Source organism: Mus musculus, chromosome 4 (genome assembly GCF_000001635.26).
Source record: "Mus musculus strain C57BL/6J chromosome 4, GRCm38.p6 C57BL/6J".
NCBI lineage: Eukaryota > Metazoa > Chordata > Mammalia > Rodentia > Muridae > Mus > Mus musculus.
This window is the reverse complement of record NC_000070.6, coordinates 85,039,596-85,058,703: the sequence shown is the minus strand read 5'-3', so window position 1 is coordinate 85,058,703 and position 19,108 is coordinate 85,039,596. Positions and strand designations below refer to the sequence as shown.

Here is a 19,108-nt window from a genome sequence, read left to right as displayed (position 1 = left end):
GATAAATACTATGTTTATTAAAAATTTGGGATGGCTGCAATAACAAAATTAATTAAGATGTAAGGATTATATTAACATATACTATGAAATAAATATAACATATACTATAAATATAATCACAAAATAATATCATGTTTAAGTGAGATATCCAAGGGTTTGGCTTCTTAAAAACCAGATGGGAGGGACAGGGATGGGAAAATAGTAAATACCACTGTTATTGAATGTCACTGGTGGTGCTGCAGTGGAGTATCAATCATAGTGCTACAGCCGACTTTCACTGAAGAGACTGTGGCTATGTCAGTGACCACCACATACAAAGTATAGTATGGCAAAGTACAAAAATTAACTCGATCAAGCGATACCAACAGGTCAAAGGAAGCAAGGATTCAAAGTTGCCTTTTGTGTTTCCCAATGTGAACATGATATTGAAAATAAATGTTCTAGAAAATTATGAGGTGCAATAAAATGGAAATAAAGAATAAAGAATGCTTTGAGATTTTGCTGCCAAGGGTAACAAGATTAGCTAGATATAAGAGTAGTGACAGACAGGCACAATGTTCGGATTTCTAGACATGGTTCTAATCCCACCTCAGTTGGGGTAAGTGATGTGGTTAATGCTGTGTCCCTCTGCTGACTGAGTATCTCAGTGCACAGAGTCCTGGTCACTGCTTCCACAAAAAGAAGTGGGAATCCGAAAGGGAAATTTATTCCACCTGAGTAATAGGCTCCGTGTTTTCTTGTTTTTTGTTTTATTTCAGTTTATATGCCCCTCAGGAAGGAAAAAGTACCTATAACCTGCACGTCTGTGGATACCAGATCTTTCTCAAATTCCTCTAATGTCAGCTTGAATAAAGGTTGTTCCATACTAAACAACCTAAAATCATAATGCATATAATTGTATTTATAGCTTAGCTAAATGTGTGGTCAGGGTGATTTGGAAACATCAGTCTCTGTTCATTATGTGTTTAATGTGTTTACATGTAGTTTAGTTATGTGAAGTCAAAGTGTAAGTGGGCATTTGATTGGAGCACTTAGCAAATATCTTCATGTTAAGATTTAGTGATTGTCCACCTAGTCAATGGTTTTCAAAATTTATGTTTTAGCACAAAGTCCCTTTTTTCATATAAAATATTTTCAGAAATCCATAGTGCAAAGCAGCAATGATCTAGAGCAGTGGCTCTTAACCTGTGGGTTCCGACCCCCGGGAGAGTCAAACGACCCTTTCATAGCATTGCCTAAGACCATAGGAAAAAACAGGTATTTGTATTATGATTCATAACTGTAGCCAAATTATAGTTGTGAAGTAGAAACTAAAATAGTTTTATGGTTGGGGTCACCACAGCATAAAGGTCTGTAAAAAAGGGTTGCACTGTGAGGAAGGTTGAGACCACTGCTCTAGGAAGTAGATCTCATCAGTTAGTAAACTTCTGTAGTGGACACTAAGCACCATTTGCAAACATTTCTGTGGCTTCACGTGACACAGTTAATAATAAGTTTAATTTCACAAAGATCCGCCTCTTTTATATCCTTTCATTTGTTACTCCTAGGACTAACATATCTCTTTGGTGCTGATCTATTATGCTAAATTTTCTGTGTAGTATGTGTTAAGTAATTATTTTTCATATCCTGCTTAAAGTTCAGGACTCTATAGCCTCATAACTAGGTCTTCATTGCATAGAAAAATTCCTGCCATGTAGTAAGTGCTCAATAAAAGTGGATGCAGTTCATTTGAAATCATAATGATTAAAATTCAAGGATTATAATTCTTTCTTTAAAGAATTATATATTTGTGTATGTGAGGACACTGTAGCTGTGGTCAGACACACCACAAGAGGGCATTGGATCCCATTACAGATGGTTGTGAGCCACCATGTGGTGGCTGGGAAGTGATCTCAGGACCTATGGATGAGTAGTCAGTACTCTTAACAGCTGAACCATCTCTCCAGCCTTGTTGGGATAGGAATGACTAATAACAGCCTGGGGGGGGGGGGAAGCATTTGTTTCCAGTTATAGTCCATTATCAGGGATGCTGGGGCTGAGATTCATGGAAGGGGTGTGGACCCGAACACCATGAGGAATCCTCATTACTTGCTCACAGTCAGGTACTTTTCTTACATAGCCTAGGACCACCTGCCCAGAGATCATACGACCACAGTGGAATGAGGCCACTTATAACAATTAGAAATGAAGAGAACGCCTCACAGACATGCCCACAAGTTACACTGATGAAGGCACTTCCTTAACTGTGGTCCCCACTCCCACATATTTCAAGCTAACAACCAACATGAGCCATCCCAACCCTCAAACTACTAAGCTCAAGGTCATAATAATAGAAGGCAAGTCTCCAGTGAGTTATTTGGCTAAATGGTTATAGAGGACAACTATAAGATTGATTTTCAAAACAATGCCCTGCTAGCAATTAAACAAAAAGAAATGTTAGTTAAAGACATTTCCCATACTCAATGTCTTCTCACTACTGCCTAAAACAAAGCCTAAAACAGACTATCCACTGCTCTGAATAGTCTGTTTCTACTGTACAATATGGTAAGACTAAAACATTCCCTGATACAGTTTATTATCAAATATCCTTTGGCAGAAAATGTGTCTTCTCCTCTGTGGAATGTTATAGAAGCTATCATTGATATGTAAGTCCAAGGATGGTGGCACTTACAGAAGCTCAGAGGAAAAGTGCATGCGCAAACCTGCTTCCTGTAACCAGGTAAACAACTTGATGCCACTGTTATCACCCAGAGGCTAAAGGGCTGGTAGTGCCTCTGGAGAACCTTGTCACACTGAGCACTTGGAATTGCCGTCTATTCAATACTAAATGGTGCCAGGAGTCAGATGAGTTGTTAGTGAGAAGTCAGTTGTCTTGGACTCATGCAAGGCTTCAGCATGTACTGTCACAACTAGCTAGTTTGTTCATTACGCAAAGCAGAGATGGCTGGAGAACATGCAACATCCACATAATGGGCCACCCTGCTCTCAGTGTCCACCTAGCTCACTCCATGGAAACACTCCTTCACCATTCTTCCATTTTTTTCCCCTTCAAAGTTCCAGATACATGAGGATTTCGTGTGATTTCCTCTCCTCGGATTTAATCTCAAACTGCGCTGCTTTCTTTTGGAGGCAGTGATGGGTTGTTACAATGTGCATTAGTTGTGATTTTCCAGAAGCTATAAGTTGAATGTTTACAAGTATATATTTTCAGGACTTGGATCAGGTTATTATGGAGGTCAGGAAGTTCAAAATCTGCAGTGCAGGCCAGTAGAGTGGAGATCCCGGAGTGCCGGCAGGGTGACTACAGTCCACAAATGGCAGGCATATACTGTGTTTGAGAAACTAACGATCCAGTTCCAGTCTGAAGACCTGCAGGCAGCATTCCAGGAGAGCTGATGGAACAGTTGAAAGCTAAAGAAGTCACTAGAGAATTAATTCCTCCTTGCTTAGTCTTTATTCTTAATTTTGATGAGGAATTTGCATGGATTAAAAAACCTGAACACTTGGGAGGAGGAGGCAGGGGGATCAGGATTTTGAAGTCAGCCTGTGATGCACAAGACCTGTCTCAAAAGATATTTAAAAAAACCTGCTACTCTTCCAGGCTTTACCAACTGCTTTAATGGCAGCTGCTTGCTAACTGAAAGAACAAGGCACTAAGCTTGTAGGAAGTGACTCTCTTCATGCGGCACAGGAACTCCATGCATACCTTTGTATTCCACTCAGTATATAATCCAAGTGGATCTGAGCACGTTCCATCCTAGAAAATAGTTACCTGTGCTCATTCATTTAAAAGCTAACCTCATCTAAGCTCATACATAAGATTAGCTCTCTCTTACAGACATGTTGAGAGAGGCACAGTTTAAAAAAAGGCAGGGTGGGAGGAAGCTGACAGAAATCCTTCAGCATGAACAGCTACCACACAGCAAACTTTTACTACAGTTAAGAGAACCTGAGAAAAGACCATAGTGCTTTGAAAAGATACACTTACAGTGTGTCAGTTATTTTTTTCTGTTGCTGTGAAGAAACACTAAGACCAAGGCAACTTATGAAAGAAAGCATATAACTGGGGACTTGCTTACAATTTTTATAGTTTCAGAGGGTGAGTCTACAGTATCATGGGGGATGACATGGTGACAGGCAGGTAGAAGGCAGTATGGTGTTAGAACAGTCACTAGGAATTTATATGTTGAGACGAGAGAGACAGAGACAGAGACAGAGACAGAGAGACAGACAAACAGAGAGAGACAGACACAGAGAAACACACACATTATATATATATATATATATATATAAACAGAAAGAGAGAAAGAAAGGGAAAAGAAAGAAAGAAAGAAAGAAAGAAAGAAAGAAAGAAAGAAAGAAAGAAAGAAAGAGAGAGGACGGAAGGAAGGAAGGAAGGAAGGAAGGAAGGAAGGAAGAAAGAAAGAAAGAAAGAAAGAAAGAAAGAAAGAAAGAAAGAAAGAAAGGAAGGAAGGAAGGAAGGAAGGAAGGAAGGAAGGAAGGAAGGAAGGAAGGAAGGAAGGCAGGCAGGCAGGCAGTGGAATATGGACAGTGAGTGACCCGGTACCAGCACAGCTCTGTGGCCAGCTGCTGAGACATCTCTCAGGGCTGTGTTCTCACTAGAGGGTCACCAAACAATAAGACACCTGTCCTCAAGCTACTTGTGTCACAGTGGCTTATCACAGCAGCAAGAGCCAGGACAAACATACTCTCATAAACTGTGAGGTAAGTGCTAGGGGATAGGTACATAATACTATTGTTTATCATATATATATGAATGATACTCCACTGCTGAGATAAAGCACCAGGACAAAGAGCAATATGGGAAGGAAGGGATTGAGTTCATCTTACAGTTATCAGGTCACACGTGAAAGAAGTCAGGGCAGGAACCTGACTCAGGAAGTCTGTCTGTCTGAATGTCTGTCCCTCTGACACATATAATAGTTATATGAGGAGCATTTAAGAGGTTTACAGACAGGGAGAATGGGAGATGAGGAGAATGGGAGGCTCTGGAGTAGTTCTGTTTACTGGCCTGCTCCCGAGTTTGCGCCACCTGCTTTCTTACACGGGCCCAGGAGTGGCACTGCCCACAGTAAGTGGGACCTCCCACATTGATCATTAATCTACATCTTGTCCTATAGACTTGCCTACAAGCAATCTGACAGAAACCTTTCTTCAACTGAGCTTCTTCTTCCCAGGTAACTCTAGCCTGTGTCAAGTCAACAGAAGACTAATACTACCCTATAGAAAACGAAAAGATATAGAATCTTAAGACGCCTGTGACATTCCTCCACATGGTTCTAATGTGAGAATTCTTGGCAGCGAAATGATTTCTGAAACTATTCTGCCAAGCAGGAAGTTTAACAGCATCACTGTGCAAAAATGAGTTATAATACTGAGCAACTTAGATGATATTCTTATATTTAAAAATATAGTGATATTTCTTTAAAACATATGGCTTTATGAATGTGCATTGATATGATGAAATTGAAATTGAATATATTACCCAACTTTTATGTATTTATCAATACATATAGACTCAGACATAAATAAGCTATACCAATATTTTATGAAAAGTGCAGGGGCTTTATATTGTTGAGGTACAGATTGCCGTTGCCACTAGATTTTTCTTATAGATATAGATAAATGTTTAGTGGGTTTTCAGTTGGGTACTATTTTGTTTACTTCTGTTGCTTCTGAGACCAGGGAAGGAGAAACTTAAAAAAAAAAAGACAAAAAGAAGGAGACAATATAGATGTAGTCCTCTGGCCTTGGTTTCATAAACTGTTCTTGTAAAAAGTAAAGTGGGGGGGGGAGTGTGTAGTGTACATATCCACACGTGTCATAAGGCATGTGTTTGATCAGTTCATAGGGTTTGGTTCTCTCCTACCACGATTGCAATAATCCCATCAGGCTTGGGAGCAGCATTGTTACCCAGAAGCCATCCCACTTTCCCCATGAGCATGCCTCTTTAGTTTATTTATCGGTCTAAAAGCTAGGAATTTCATTTTGTAATCATTTAAAACATTTCTGAAACCTACCAGCACATTGGAACCAGGTAACAATATTCAAATATAACTGATACTTCTAGTCAGTCTCAAAAATTATAGAAACATTGGTTTGGTGTATGTTTAAGCTGGGGAATTTTTTATGCAACCTCCCTATGATTATAATGCATTATATTATTATATTATATGATTATATATTATATTATATTTATTATATATTATATTATATATTATTATGTTATATGATAATAATGCTCAGGCTCAGAGAACCATCCTATGACATTTGCCATTCAGAATATTTTAATATAAAGAGCACTGGAACACCTGAGAAACAGCCTCAGAAACAAGGTCTCTGGCATTTCTGACCTTCCTGTCTGTTACTCTTTATTTTCCCCTAAAGAAAAATGGTATAAAACCAAGCAATGTTAGAGCTGGAGGGATGGCTCATCGGTCGAGAGCACTGACTGCTCTTCCAGAGGTCCTGAGTTCAATTCTCAGCAACCACATGGTGGCTCACAACCATCTGTAATGGGATCTGATGCCCTCTTCTGGTGTGTCCGAAGAGAGCAATGATGTGTGTGTGTGTGTGTGTGTGTGTGTGTGTGTGTGTGTGTGTGTGTGTGAACACGTAATGACAAAAACTAGACCACTTGCGGTGGTTTGAATGAGAAATGCCCCTCATAGTACTGGGTGGGTGGCACTGTTAGGTGAGGTTTAAGTGGTGCAGCATTTAAGTTATGACACAAGGGCTGGACTTTGAGAATTCAAACCTCACACTACTTGCAATCCACTCGCCCTACTTTGCTTTGTACTTGAAATTCATGATTAGTTCCCTGTTCCTGCCGCCATGCCTGCTATAGCTAACATTCTGTCCCACCACTATGAACTCTAACTCTCTGGACACTGTTTTTCAGCACCTTTGCAAAAGTCTACCAGTGGCAAAACTCAAGGAGCCACTGAAGACAGCTCAGGGTAGAGTAAGCTCAGAGATTTCCAAAGCTCCTCGGGCGGGCGGCAATGTCTGTTCCCTTTGATGCCTTTGTTCCCTTTCGCACCCAAAATAAACCTTCTTCTGTAAGTTGTTTTGATCGTGGTGCTATATAATATCAATAGAAAAGTAATTAATTAATACATCCACTTTCCTCCAAACTGAAGTGTGTAACATATGCTTGTCCTCAACATTGTCTTTCTGTGAAATGTCTCCTCGTCTACTCACTGCTCAGTGAGAGAAGACCCTCAGTCCACAAAGGGCCTACGCTGCCCCGGAAGGAAGCCATGCAGAGGCTTAAGACACTCTGAAGAGAATGATGCTACTGAATTTCTGCGTCCCAGTTCTTTGCTCTTATTTTGGACATGATACATTTATCCTTTTCTTTTTCTATATAACTGCCCACTCTTCATGAACACTAAGCATAAAAAAAATGGACACTTTTCTCTAATCCTTTAGGCTTTTATTTGTCTTCCATGGTCACACAAAACCTTGGATAGTCAAGGCCATGTTGACCTCTGCTATGTCTTTATAACAGGTATGTCAGCCATGCTTCATCTGAGGGCCAGCAAAGGCATCACACCAACAGGAGTATCATTACGTTTTAAGCTCATTTTCTACTTCTATGCTTGTGGCTAAGAAAAATATCCCTAGTCATCCCACATCTAAAATAGAGCACTGCAGAAGAGCTTAAACAAATGAACAAACAAACGAATCTGGAGAAAATAAATATAAATATACAGTATTATGAAACAGGCCAGATATTTAAAACCATGGCAAAGTGGACAACTCATTAACAACTCTACCAATGCACTTCTTTATTACAGAGGTGTAAACAGAGGCGCTGCGTCATTCCTTTGCCTCTATACTTCCAGTGTACAGCCAGGTGTAAGACCAAATAATGTGCAGACTTTTAGTATTATCCTCTTTATATTCAATGGGGGCTTAGCAACTTAAGAATATGAATCTACATCTCTTAAGAAATCTTTAACTTCGATCCACATAAAGTTTGTACAATGACTTTGCATAATACACACATGAAATAATTAGTGAAGATGGTTCTTAATTTAAAGGGTGTTAAACAGCTTGTAGACATCTGGTAACAAGCTGAAATGGGTCATTCAAAATTTATCTAACTAAATTAAGGGGGGAAAATGTTTCTCCTCCCAGGTTGGCATGTCACAAGATAACTAAACCGACTTAGTAGGCTTGCCTGGGAATCCTTAGCTGTCAGTGGTGAATATGCAAAGGGCCAGCAAATTAAATCAACCTGCCAAACTGTCAATTTCAAGCCTCATGACTGCATGAAAATAGCATCACTGGAAGAAATCAAGCATCGCCTTCTTTTGGGTTTCCTGGCACCTATTCAAATACTCATGCAGTTGTGGCTAATTTTGCATGCAAATTTCAGTCAATAAGCTCAGAACAAGACCTCCCAAGATATTTCAAAGGCTCTGACAGTATTTTTTCTGAATACCAAATCGACAGTAGTTGAAATTCAATCTCCATTTGCCAGTGCTTTACAGATGCACACTGTCCCCACCACAGAGCTAAGTTAATGAGAGCCTTACCTGCCTTCACTCACATCCTCCCAGCCGTCCTTGCTGAGGTTCTCCACGTGGCTCATAACCTTGATGGAGTGATTGAGAACTGTGTGGTGGCGACCCACTGAGCACTTTCTCTTGGCAGCTTTAAATTTCACCTTGGTAGTGGCTGTCTTGCAGTCACAGCGCCGGGCTCTCACATCTGTGGTGGCCATCTCAGATTTAGCTTTGTCTGTTGGGCGGTGTGCTCTTTCCTCTGGGCACACCACCTCTTCATCTTTGCCTCTCAAAGCCTTAGCTTCTGTCACTTGTCTCCTCAGGGTAGTGACTTCTGTCTCCAGAGCAGTGATTTTTGTTTGAAGCTCACTTTTGTCATGTTCTACATCTTTGCTCACCCTCAGTAGTTGTTCTAGCTCCTTCTCTCTCGCCTCCGAGTCTTCTTGATAGTGTTTTAAGTGGGATTTAAGGAAATCATTCTCTTTCTTTAATCTCTTACTCTCTTCTTTTAATTTTCTTGAGTTTTTCTCAAAAGATTTTAGCCGATTTTCCAACTCAATGACCTAAGCAAGAAAGTTTAATTACTCCTTTAAAATTTAAAACCATAATCTACGTAATTTTTAATTATCATTTCTAACTGATGAAAGTTCCATTTAGCACAAGGACACAGTGAATCTCAGGCACTTACTTTCTAAATAATTCTAAGGATACATTCAGAAATGCAATAATGCATCTGCTGAATGAAGGACAGATGGTAAGGGAAGTTAAAATCCTACACAAAGTGATCAGAGCTGAGGATGTCAACGAGCTGCAGGGTTCTCTAAGACTGTACGTACTTTGGATATACATTCTAACTGGGAAAGGCAATATTTCCAGAGAAAAGCTGTTTATGGAAAAGGCTAAAATAGGCTCATAGAGAAACTATTAGTAAAGAACATTTCTTTAACGCTTAACAAACATGGTAAGGTGTGGTGACAAAATAGATGACCTGCAACAGTTTTAGTTCTAAATTAGAAAAGTACCATTTCAATTCTCAATGCGATTCTTATTTTATACAATAAAATCTTTCTGCAAAAATCGTGTTCAATAGTCTAAAATTACAAGAATTTGAAAGTTGATTATAAATGAAACATTTCTATTTATTTCAATAAATATTTCTTCTGTTGTAGGACACAGTGATAGTCAAAGACCTCCAGGCTCTATATATCAATAGCCACTGGAAAGACACTCATGCACACCTTAAAGTAATATGTGACAGGATGGAAATGCTGCAAGCGAACATCAGGGACAGAATGTGACAAGCCTCTTACAGGATGCTTGGAATTAGAATTTGAAAAATAACATTAGACTATTTTTCAAACTAGTTTTATATGTGAAACTGAAACAGAAACACAAAAACTACTTTTACAAAGAAGCACTGATCCTTTATTTGAGCCCACATGTATGTCTTTGTTATGCACATGTATGTTGGCTCAAGAAGCAGAGATGAGCTATTATTTGCAACCTTAGCTACTGAACCATGTAGAATTCCACAAAGAGTGAAAGGGTCAGAGAACTCTATACCTCCAAACCAGGATAGTTATCAATGAGGCCAAAAGGCTGTTTTTTCAAGGAGTGACAGATTTACAATGTAACACTTTATTGGACCACTGTGATAACAGCTCTAAGCTGATATAACAATGTGCAGGATCATACCTTGACTAAGATTGATCAATTTACACCTCTATTTTAAGCTAAACCTAAAGTTCATGTCAGTACAAATGGACTACAGGTGTAAGCTGTCACTGAAGCCCTTTATTCATCCCTTTTTACAATGTGTCTTTGGGGCTAGAGAGAAAGCTTATTCAATAAAGCGCTAACCTAGAGCAAGAGGATCTGAGTTTGGTCCCCAAAGCATACATACATTTCTCTCTCTCTCTCTCTCTCTCTCTCTCTCTCTCTCTCTCTCTCTCTCTCTCTCTCTCTCTCTCTCTCATTCCAGGGTATTCTAGAGCCATGGAGGCAGAGACAGGTGGATTCCTGCATCCCTGCATCTCACTGAGCAGTCACCCTAGCATAATTGATGGGAAAGTGAATACAAGGCCAATAAAAGATCCTATCTTAAAAAAAAAAAGAAGAAGAAGAAGAAGAGGAAGAAGAAGAAGCAAGCAAGATTAAGATAGAGATAGAGACAGAGGGAGAAGAAAAGAAACATTGATTGTGCTTGAGGTGGTTTCAGGCCTCCACAAGCATATATATGCACACATCCCTCCACACACATAAATTCAAGAAAGAAATTCAGATGAATCTTATATTGGTGGCTCTTGAACCTGGCTACTCAGAAAAGGAAGGCCAGCTTGTGCTATAGAATGACTTCAAACCCAGCCTGTGTAACTTAAAAGACCTGTATTAATATGTTTGTCTCTATGTCTCTGAATCTGTCTCTGTCTCTATAGGCAAATAGGTTTGTAGTAGATAACTTGCCTAGCATGCATGAGACCCTAAATTCAATGCTTAATACCATATGAATATAATATCTGTTAATTAAAATAATAAATTTAACTATAAGTTTTAAAAAGATGACTGACACAACTGGATAAAGTTACTGTTTAAAAGTAAAAAAAAAAATTAACATGCTAATTTGATTTAAATTCAATGAAAATAAATGCTAATTTTTTATAGGCCTTAAATGCATTTCTGGGCCCATAATGTTATTTGTCTATACAAATAAAATTATTTAAAACAGAAGTATTACTTAAAAAAGAAAAATGCTATTTTAAAACAAAGCTGACACACTAATATAAACTATAGAATACCCTAGTGGACAGAACATGGATAACTTCAAGATGAATGACTGGCAGTACGTTTCGTTCTCTGTCCTGTTAACCGGGTATGTGCTGTTCAGTAGCATTGAGGGACATCCTTTGCTACAGGACAAGCCTAAGGAGGTACAAAGTTGCTGTAGCTCATGAGAAACTCCCACAAGTCTATCCATCGGGACGGAAAATAGAGGTAGATAAACTGAAATTGTTGATATGTATGTCCATGTTGAGTTTTGTTTATGAACAGATGATTTTGTAAAACTCAAAAGTAATCCGGAGTAGCCAGATAACAATCAAAGAATAAGTTATTTAGAGACGAACCTTTAATAATAGAACCAATAACTGTTCATAAACTTGAAACCACTCATTGAACCTGATAATATATTTTGTAAAACGAAACTAAGATAAACTCTACAATTCGAAAACAGCATTTTACTATCAGTGAGAGTAATGCTGTATTGTAACTATAGGTTGACATGAATTGTCCTATTAAAATACAGAAAACTATCCTAAATCATAAGCTAAATTTTATTGACAATAAGTCACACGTATTTTCAAGTTTAAATTATAAAGATATTAGCATTCTACCACGGCAGAGCTATAAATAAAAAACAATTCATGCCTGTTGCAGAAGAGCAGATCTCCTGACCGTTTTAAGTTAAACTGCTCACATATAACTAATAAGCACATATATTCCAAATTTTGTTAACTTCTCTTCTTCTCATTTTCTCTACTCCATCTATAAAAATATTTTTAATCTCTGTCCACAGAAGCACAAGTGTTTATACATTTATTTTACTAACATTGATTTTTTTTTACCCAATTTTGGCAAGCCGATGATTTTGAATTATGAATTTAAATTAAGAATTCACACAAGGTTTAAGTTCATGAGCTCTCATTTTAAAATACAATTCTTAATGGTAAAATTCAGATTTAACTTGCTCGGCTCAATATCTTAAAGATTAGACTACCTTCTGTAATGTCTCTTCCGATATTGCTTTCTCATTCTTCTCTGGAGTACTCTTCTTGACCTCAGCGTCTTCATGCTGTCTAAAGAGTTGTTCTGGAAGCAAATAAATAATATATTATGGTACATCATATGTTGCTGAAACACTGCACTGTCGGTTTAAGCGGAAAGGTTTGCTGGTTTTTCAGTTTTGAATAATCTAGTCTATTTTTCTTGTTAAGTGTTTGACTAGAGCTAAATTGTGACCTTTCTCAAGAGTTTGTTTTGTCACATAATTATATGTCTTTGTGGTGTCCCTTTCTTTTTCCCTGCAGTGCTAAGTCTTTCAAAGGAACCATAGATCTGTAGGTGAACAATGCTAGGCTTTCATTCCTGTGCTCATTCTTTAGAGATTGTTCGGCCTTTACCTTGAAAGCAGAATCCACTGCCTTTGTATCTACAGCTACTAGTTTTGTTCTGCTGATCCTGTTCCCTGCCAGGCTGATCAGAGTGATCTCTGAACAAAGCAAGCAGTCGCAGAATTAGAGACTGAAACCCTCACAGTGAGGGAGCCTTTCCTTCCAGGTTAAACTATAAAAACCTCAATTCTAGAGGAGCTGTGGCTCTCTAAGAAGCAAGCCCACATTCAAGGGTGACATTGCTTGACAAATCACTCGTGCAGGGGCTGGTAACTAACTGCCACAGCCTTCACAGAACAGCAAAATCTGCACAGAATTTACCAAGTTAAGGGAAACACTGTCATACATTTTTCATTAATATTGAAATTCACTCAGATTTCTAGCTGTCTTCTTTACAGATGATAAAGTTACAGTGATGAAGTTACTGTCCTTCACTGGGCTCCTGAATTAGTTTAAAGTCTAATGTTCTTAAAGAACAAAACAGGGAACAGAGGAGAGTTCCTAACGCTAAGAGGGTGTACATCTGTTAGCTTACTTTTGCTTTAAAGTAAGCCAGACTGCTGTAGGTCAATGTGAAACTTTGATTTTTCAACAAAGAAAGAGAAAACAATATTATTCTCTGTGGAGTAGAAATCCTCCTGGTAAAAAACAGTGACTAACAAGTTTGTTAGAGTGAATTAGGCATTTCTTTTGTCTTTGAAACATGACATACTCAATTAAAACTTCTGTGCTCATGAAATAAATAGAACACTATCCTAAGGATAATAAAAGCTAGAATAGGTGGAATTTGCCTCTTGGGGAATACATACCTTTACCTTGATAATAAGCTATCAGCTCCCAAGCATCCTTTTCCAGTCCCCTAACACCGTGCTGCTGAATTCATTTACAGCACTCTTCAGCAATGTAGAAATAATATGCAAATATCATTCATCTGTTCTAGTCAATTAAATATCTCCTATAGTTCTGAGATATTTATCCTTAAAAATAACATAATAATACTGTAGTCACATAACATACAGTACTAACAACATCTGTATATTTTTAATAAGCACTAAAGGATGATTTTTAAAAGAATTTCCTTGCTGTGTATTTGGTCCTAGGCATGTGCAAGGCATGCTGGGCAGAATGAGTGAGTACGATCACCTGTGGATGTTGCCAAGGTAGATTTGCTTTCATTTATAGCTTTTATAAAATATGGAAGCAGTTACACTCAAATGTGGAATGAAGCAAGGAACCACTCCAAGTCATGTCAGCTCAAGCCCCTCAGGATGCTGGGACTGAGGCAAGGGGGCCTCACTAAGACAATGAGATTTCTCATTCTACAAGACATCTATTTTTAATCATATGGTTTAAATGCTATAATTTTTACCAGCATTAAAATTCATCCTGATTGTGTTCTTTCTTGCTCAGGAATTTCATCTCTTTTTCTGTTTTTAACTTTTTGTTTATTAATATCTTGTTAAAACTTGTTTTGTTTTATTGCTTCCTTCCTTTTCTTTTAATCTTGGTTTAGCAAGGTGATAAAGGTAATCTCTCTCTCTCTCTCTCTCTCTCTCTCTCTCTCTCTCTCTCTCTCTCTGTCTAAGTGCACTGAAATAAACAGAAAATAGATCTGTAAGAAAAAAACAAATACCACACAATCTATGAAAATTGCAGAAGGGCACATGGTCCAAACTTCAGTATCCTCAGCACAAGAAAAAGGGAGCTGGAACAGGAAATTGTAGAATTTTTTTAGGGGTAGAAAGTGACTTTTAGGGAAACTGAGTGTGTCTGAAGGCCAGACAGTGCCTGGGGACACAGGTGATGCACAGAAACTGAAGAAAAAGGGAAGGTTGTCTTTCCATATCCTCAAGTCATCAGAAGAACAGATGTTGTCTTTAAAGAGAACTGTCAAATACCTTTAAGCTGGTTTTTCTATGAGCTATTCCTTCATTAAAGAGATTGTTCTTGACTCTAGCTGCATATGTATCAAAAGATGGCCTAGTCGGCCATCACTGGAAAGAGAGGCCCATTGGACACACAAACTTTATATGCCCCAGTACAGGGGAACGCCAGGGCCAAAAAGGGGGAGTGGGTGGGTAGGGGAGTGGGGGGTGGGTGGGTATGGGGGACTTTTGGTATAGCATTGGAAATGTAAATGAGCTAAATACCTAATAAAAAATGGGGGAAAAAAAGAGATTGTAGAGAGAAAGACCAAGTCAGATAAGGTAATTCACACAGCACCATGAGCCTGGTGGCAATGTGCAGAGGAAGGTCAGGAATATCTAGGTTCAAACTGCTCAGCAGAGCTTCGGGAGGAGTGCTCAGTACTCAGGCTGGGGAAGAAGCCGGTGAGGTCTAGGTCAGCCTGGGCTACACAGAAAGATCGGCTCCTGTCAGTGCCAATGGGGGCCAGTGTTTCCAAGCCCTAGTGCACTGAACAATTAATCTAAATTATTCTGCTTTTTACTGTTTTTACTAATGTTTTACTGCTAATTATTCTTATTATTCTATGTCCTAATTTTAATTATAGTAATACATTATCTAAAAACACTTATAATTTTTCTGACTTTTTTCTTTTGAGTATTAAAACAAAAACATTTATGAAAGAGATTAGTCATTGTTGATAAATTATGAACATTAAGTTTAGCACTTTAAAAAAAGTTTAGCAGTTTTACTTTGATTTCAACTATCTTTATCTGAAATATTTAATAGCAAAATAACTGGTAAACATCCCAAAATGAGTGTTTATTATTATTTTATAAGACGAGTTTGCTGTTAGTTCATATTAAATATAAAATTATTTAGCATTTAATAGGGTGGAATTTATAGTAAGTGAGAAAATGCAAAAGTGTTAATCCAAATGAAACAAATAAGTTTATCCTTGAATTTTAAGCACCAATTTTTACAGTATGTTAAGCATATCAATGGCTAATATCATTAAAACTTACTTTATTTTTTTTCTATTCTTTATGCTTCTATAAAAGTGATAGCTGTTTTTATGATTTTTTTCTTGAACTGTGAATCACTTTAAAAACAAACAAAAATGCTACAAAAATATAATTTAGCAGAAAATAACCTACTGCATTTTGTGTATCTATTTTAGTAATGGAACACATATTTTCCTGTGATTTCAAATCCTTATATATTAATTCAGTATGATAATTTTTAGCATGCATTGCATTTTCTTTTTTTTTTTCCATTTTTTATTAGGTATTTAACTCATTTACATTTCCAATGCTATACCAAAAGTCCCCCATATCCACCCACCCCCACTCCCCTGCCCACCCACTCCCCCTTTTTGGCCCTGGTATTCCCCTGTACTGGGGCATATAAAGTTTGCATTGCATTTTCTTATTTTAGTTTCTTTGTGCCTGACTGAATCCACCTTCAGTTCAGTAAAGTTGCACATGAGAGTTTGTTTTGCCAGTCTTTTTTCTTTTATTTTTAACATTTATTTATTTATTTATTATTAGATATTTTCCTTATTTACGTTTCAAATGTTATCCCCTTTCCTGATTTCTCCTCCAAAAACCCCCTATCCTCTCCACCCTCCCCCTGATCCCCAACCCACCCACTCCTGCTTCCTGGTTCTGGTGGTCCCCTGTACTGGGGCATAGAATCCTCACAGGACCAAGGGCCTCTCCTCCCATTGATGACTGACTAGGCCATTCTCTGCTGCATATGCAGTTAGAGCTTTTGAAGTGCCACAAATACTTTTTTTCAAGTCGGGTTATTTATTAAATGGCTTCCCTGTTATTTGCTATTGCTATTTTTAAATATATTCCTTAATTCTACCACATTATTCTTTGTTTTTTCTTTTTCTTTAATAGATAGTAGATTTTCTCCCATCCAACACACCCCCAATACAATACAGCTTCCCTCCATCCACTACTCCTCCCCTCCCTCCCCAGTCCTCCTCCCCAGATTCACCCCACTCCATTTCTGCTTCAGAAAAGAGCAGGTCTTCAAGAGACAGCAGCCAATCAGGACAAAACAAGATATAATAAGATTCCACAAAAGCAGAACTTGTGGGAGTATCCAAACAATTGTTCTGATTTTTAAAATGTTTACTTCTATGTATGTACTGTATATTCAACAGAGTTCCTCATAAACTACTTTCTCTTTCTTGTTATCATTGCTTCCTGCTTCTGTTAGTGCCCTTTGACACACTCAAACAGTTTTACTTTTATATACATGTCACACACACACATATATATGTATATATATATATATATAGATAAGACTAAAAATGTATATATATATATATATATAGATATATATATATATATACATATGTAAAGCTATGTATATATGAGCCACAAGTGAATAAAAACGTGACATTTGTCTGACTGACCTAATTTACATTTACTGTCCAGTTTCTTCCATATTCCTGCAAACAACATAACTTCATTCTTTTTTTTTTTTAACTTTCTTTTTTTTTTCCATTTTTTATTAGGTATTTAGCACATTTACATTTCCAATGCTATACCAAAAGTCCCCCATACCCACCCCCCACTCCCTTACCCTACCCACCCACTCCCCCTTTTTGGCCCTGGCGTTCCCCTGTACTGGGGCATATAAAGTTTGCAAGTCCAATGGGCCTCTCTTTCCAGTGATGGCCGACTAGGCCATCTTTTGATATATATGCAGCTAGAGTCAAGAGCTCCGGGGTACTGGTTAGTTCATAATGTTGTTCCACCTATAGGGTTGCAGATCCCTTTAGCTCCTTGGCTACTTTCTCTAGCTCCTCCATTGGGAGCCCTATGATCCATCCATTAGCTGACTGTGAGCATCCACTTCTGTGTTTGCTAGGCCCCGGCATAGTCTCACAAGAGACAGCTACATCTGGGTCCTTTCAATAAAATCTTGCTAGTGTATGCAATGGTGTCAGCGTTTGGATGCTGATTATGGGGTGGATCCCTGGATATGGCAGTCTCTACATGGTCCATCCTTTCATCTCAGCTCTAAACTTTGTCTCTGTAACTCCTTCCATGGGTGTTTTGTTCCCAAATCTAAGGAGGGGCATAGTGTCCACACTTCAGTCTTCATTCTTCTTGAGTTTCATGTGTTTAGCAAATTATATCTTATATCTTGGGTATCCTAGGTTTGGGGCTAATATCCACTTATCAGTGAGTACATATTGTGTGAGTTTCTTTGTGAATGTGTTACCTCACTCAGGATGATGCCCTCCAGGTCCATCCATTTGGCTAGGAATTTCATAAATTCATTCTTTTTAATAGCTGAGTAGTACTCCATTGTGTAGATGTACCACATTTTCTGTATCCATTCCTCTGTTGAGGGGCATCTAGGTTCTTTCCAGCTTCTGGCTATTATAAATAAGGCTGCTATGAACATAGTGGAGCATGTGTCCTTCTTATCAGTTGGGGCATCTTCTGGATATATGCCCAGGAGAGGTATTGCTGGATTCTCCGGTAGTACTATGTCCAATTTTCTGAGGAACCGCCAGACTGATTTCCAGAGTGGTTGTACAAGCCTGCACTCCCACCAACAATGGAGGAGTGTTCCTCTTTCTCCACATCCACGCCAGCATCTGCTGTCACCTGAATTTTTGATCTTAGCCATTCTGACTGGTGTGAGGTGGAATCTCAGGGTTGTTTTGATTTGCATTTCCCTGATGATTAAGGATGTTGAACATTTTTTCAGGTGCTTCTCTGCCATTTGGTATTCCTCAGGTGAGAATTCTTTGTTCAGTTCTGAGCCCCATTTTTTAATGGGGTTATTTGATTTTCTGAAGACCACCTTCTTGAGTTCTTTATATATGTTGGATATTAGTCCCCTATCTGATTTAGGATAGGTAAAGATCCTTTCCCAATCTGTTGGTGGTCTTTTTGTCTTATTGACGGTGTCTTTTGCCTTGCACAAACTTTGGAGTTTCATTAGGTCCCATTTGCCAATTCTCGATCTTACAGCACAAGCCATTGCTGTTCTGTTCAGGAATTTTTCCCCTGTGCCCATATCTTCAAGGCTTTTCCCCACTTTCTCCTCTATAAGTTTCAGTGTCTCTGGTTTTATGTAAAGTTCCTTGATCCACTTAGATTTGACCTTAGTACAAGGAGATAAGTCTGGATTGATTCGCATTCTTCTACACGATAACAACCAGTTGTGCCAGCACCAATTGTTGAAAATGCTGTCTTTCTTCCACTGGATGGTTTTAGCTCCCTTGTCGAAGATCAAGTGACCATAGGTGTGTGGGTTCATTTCTGGATCTTCAATTCTATTCCATTGGTCTACTTGTCTGTCTCTATACCAGTACCATGCAGTTTTTATTACAATTGCTCTGTAGTAAAGCTTTAGGTCTGGCATGGTGATTCCGCCAGAAGTTCTTTTATCCTTGAGAAGACTTTTTGCTATCCTAGGTTTTTTGTTATTCCAGACAAATTTGCAAATTGCTCCTTCCAATTC

General features: G+C 38.4%; 1 protein-coding gene across 7 annotated transcripts in view; it reads right to left on the bottom strand.

Annotated features, from left to right (window-relative positions):
* The window catches only part of Cntln (centlein, centrosomal protein), a 250,137-nt gene that overhangs the window by 73,220 nt on the left and 157,809 nt on the right, over positions 1-19,108 (bottom strand). For all 7 annotated transcript variants that reach the window (XM_006538026.4, XM_006538027.4, XM_030253626.1 and 4 more), the window contains 2 exons: positions 12,310-12,401; positions 8,568-9,100 (listed from right to left, as the gene is read on the bottom strand). In XM_006538026.4, coding sequence (XP_006538089.1) covers positions 8,568-9,100; positions 12,310-12,401 — 625 coding nt within the window. The remainder of the gene's footprint in view (positions 1-8,567; positions 9,101-12,309; positions 12,402-19,108) is intronic.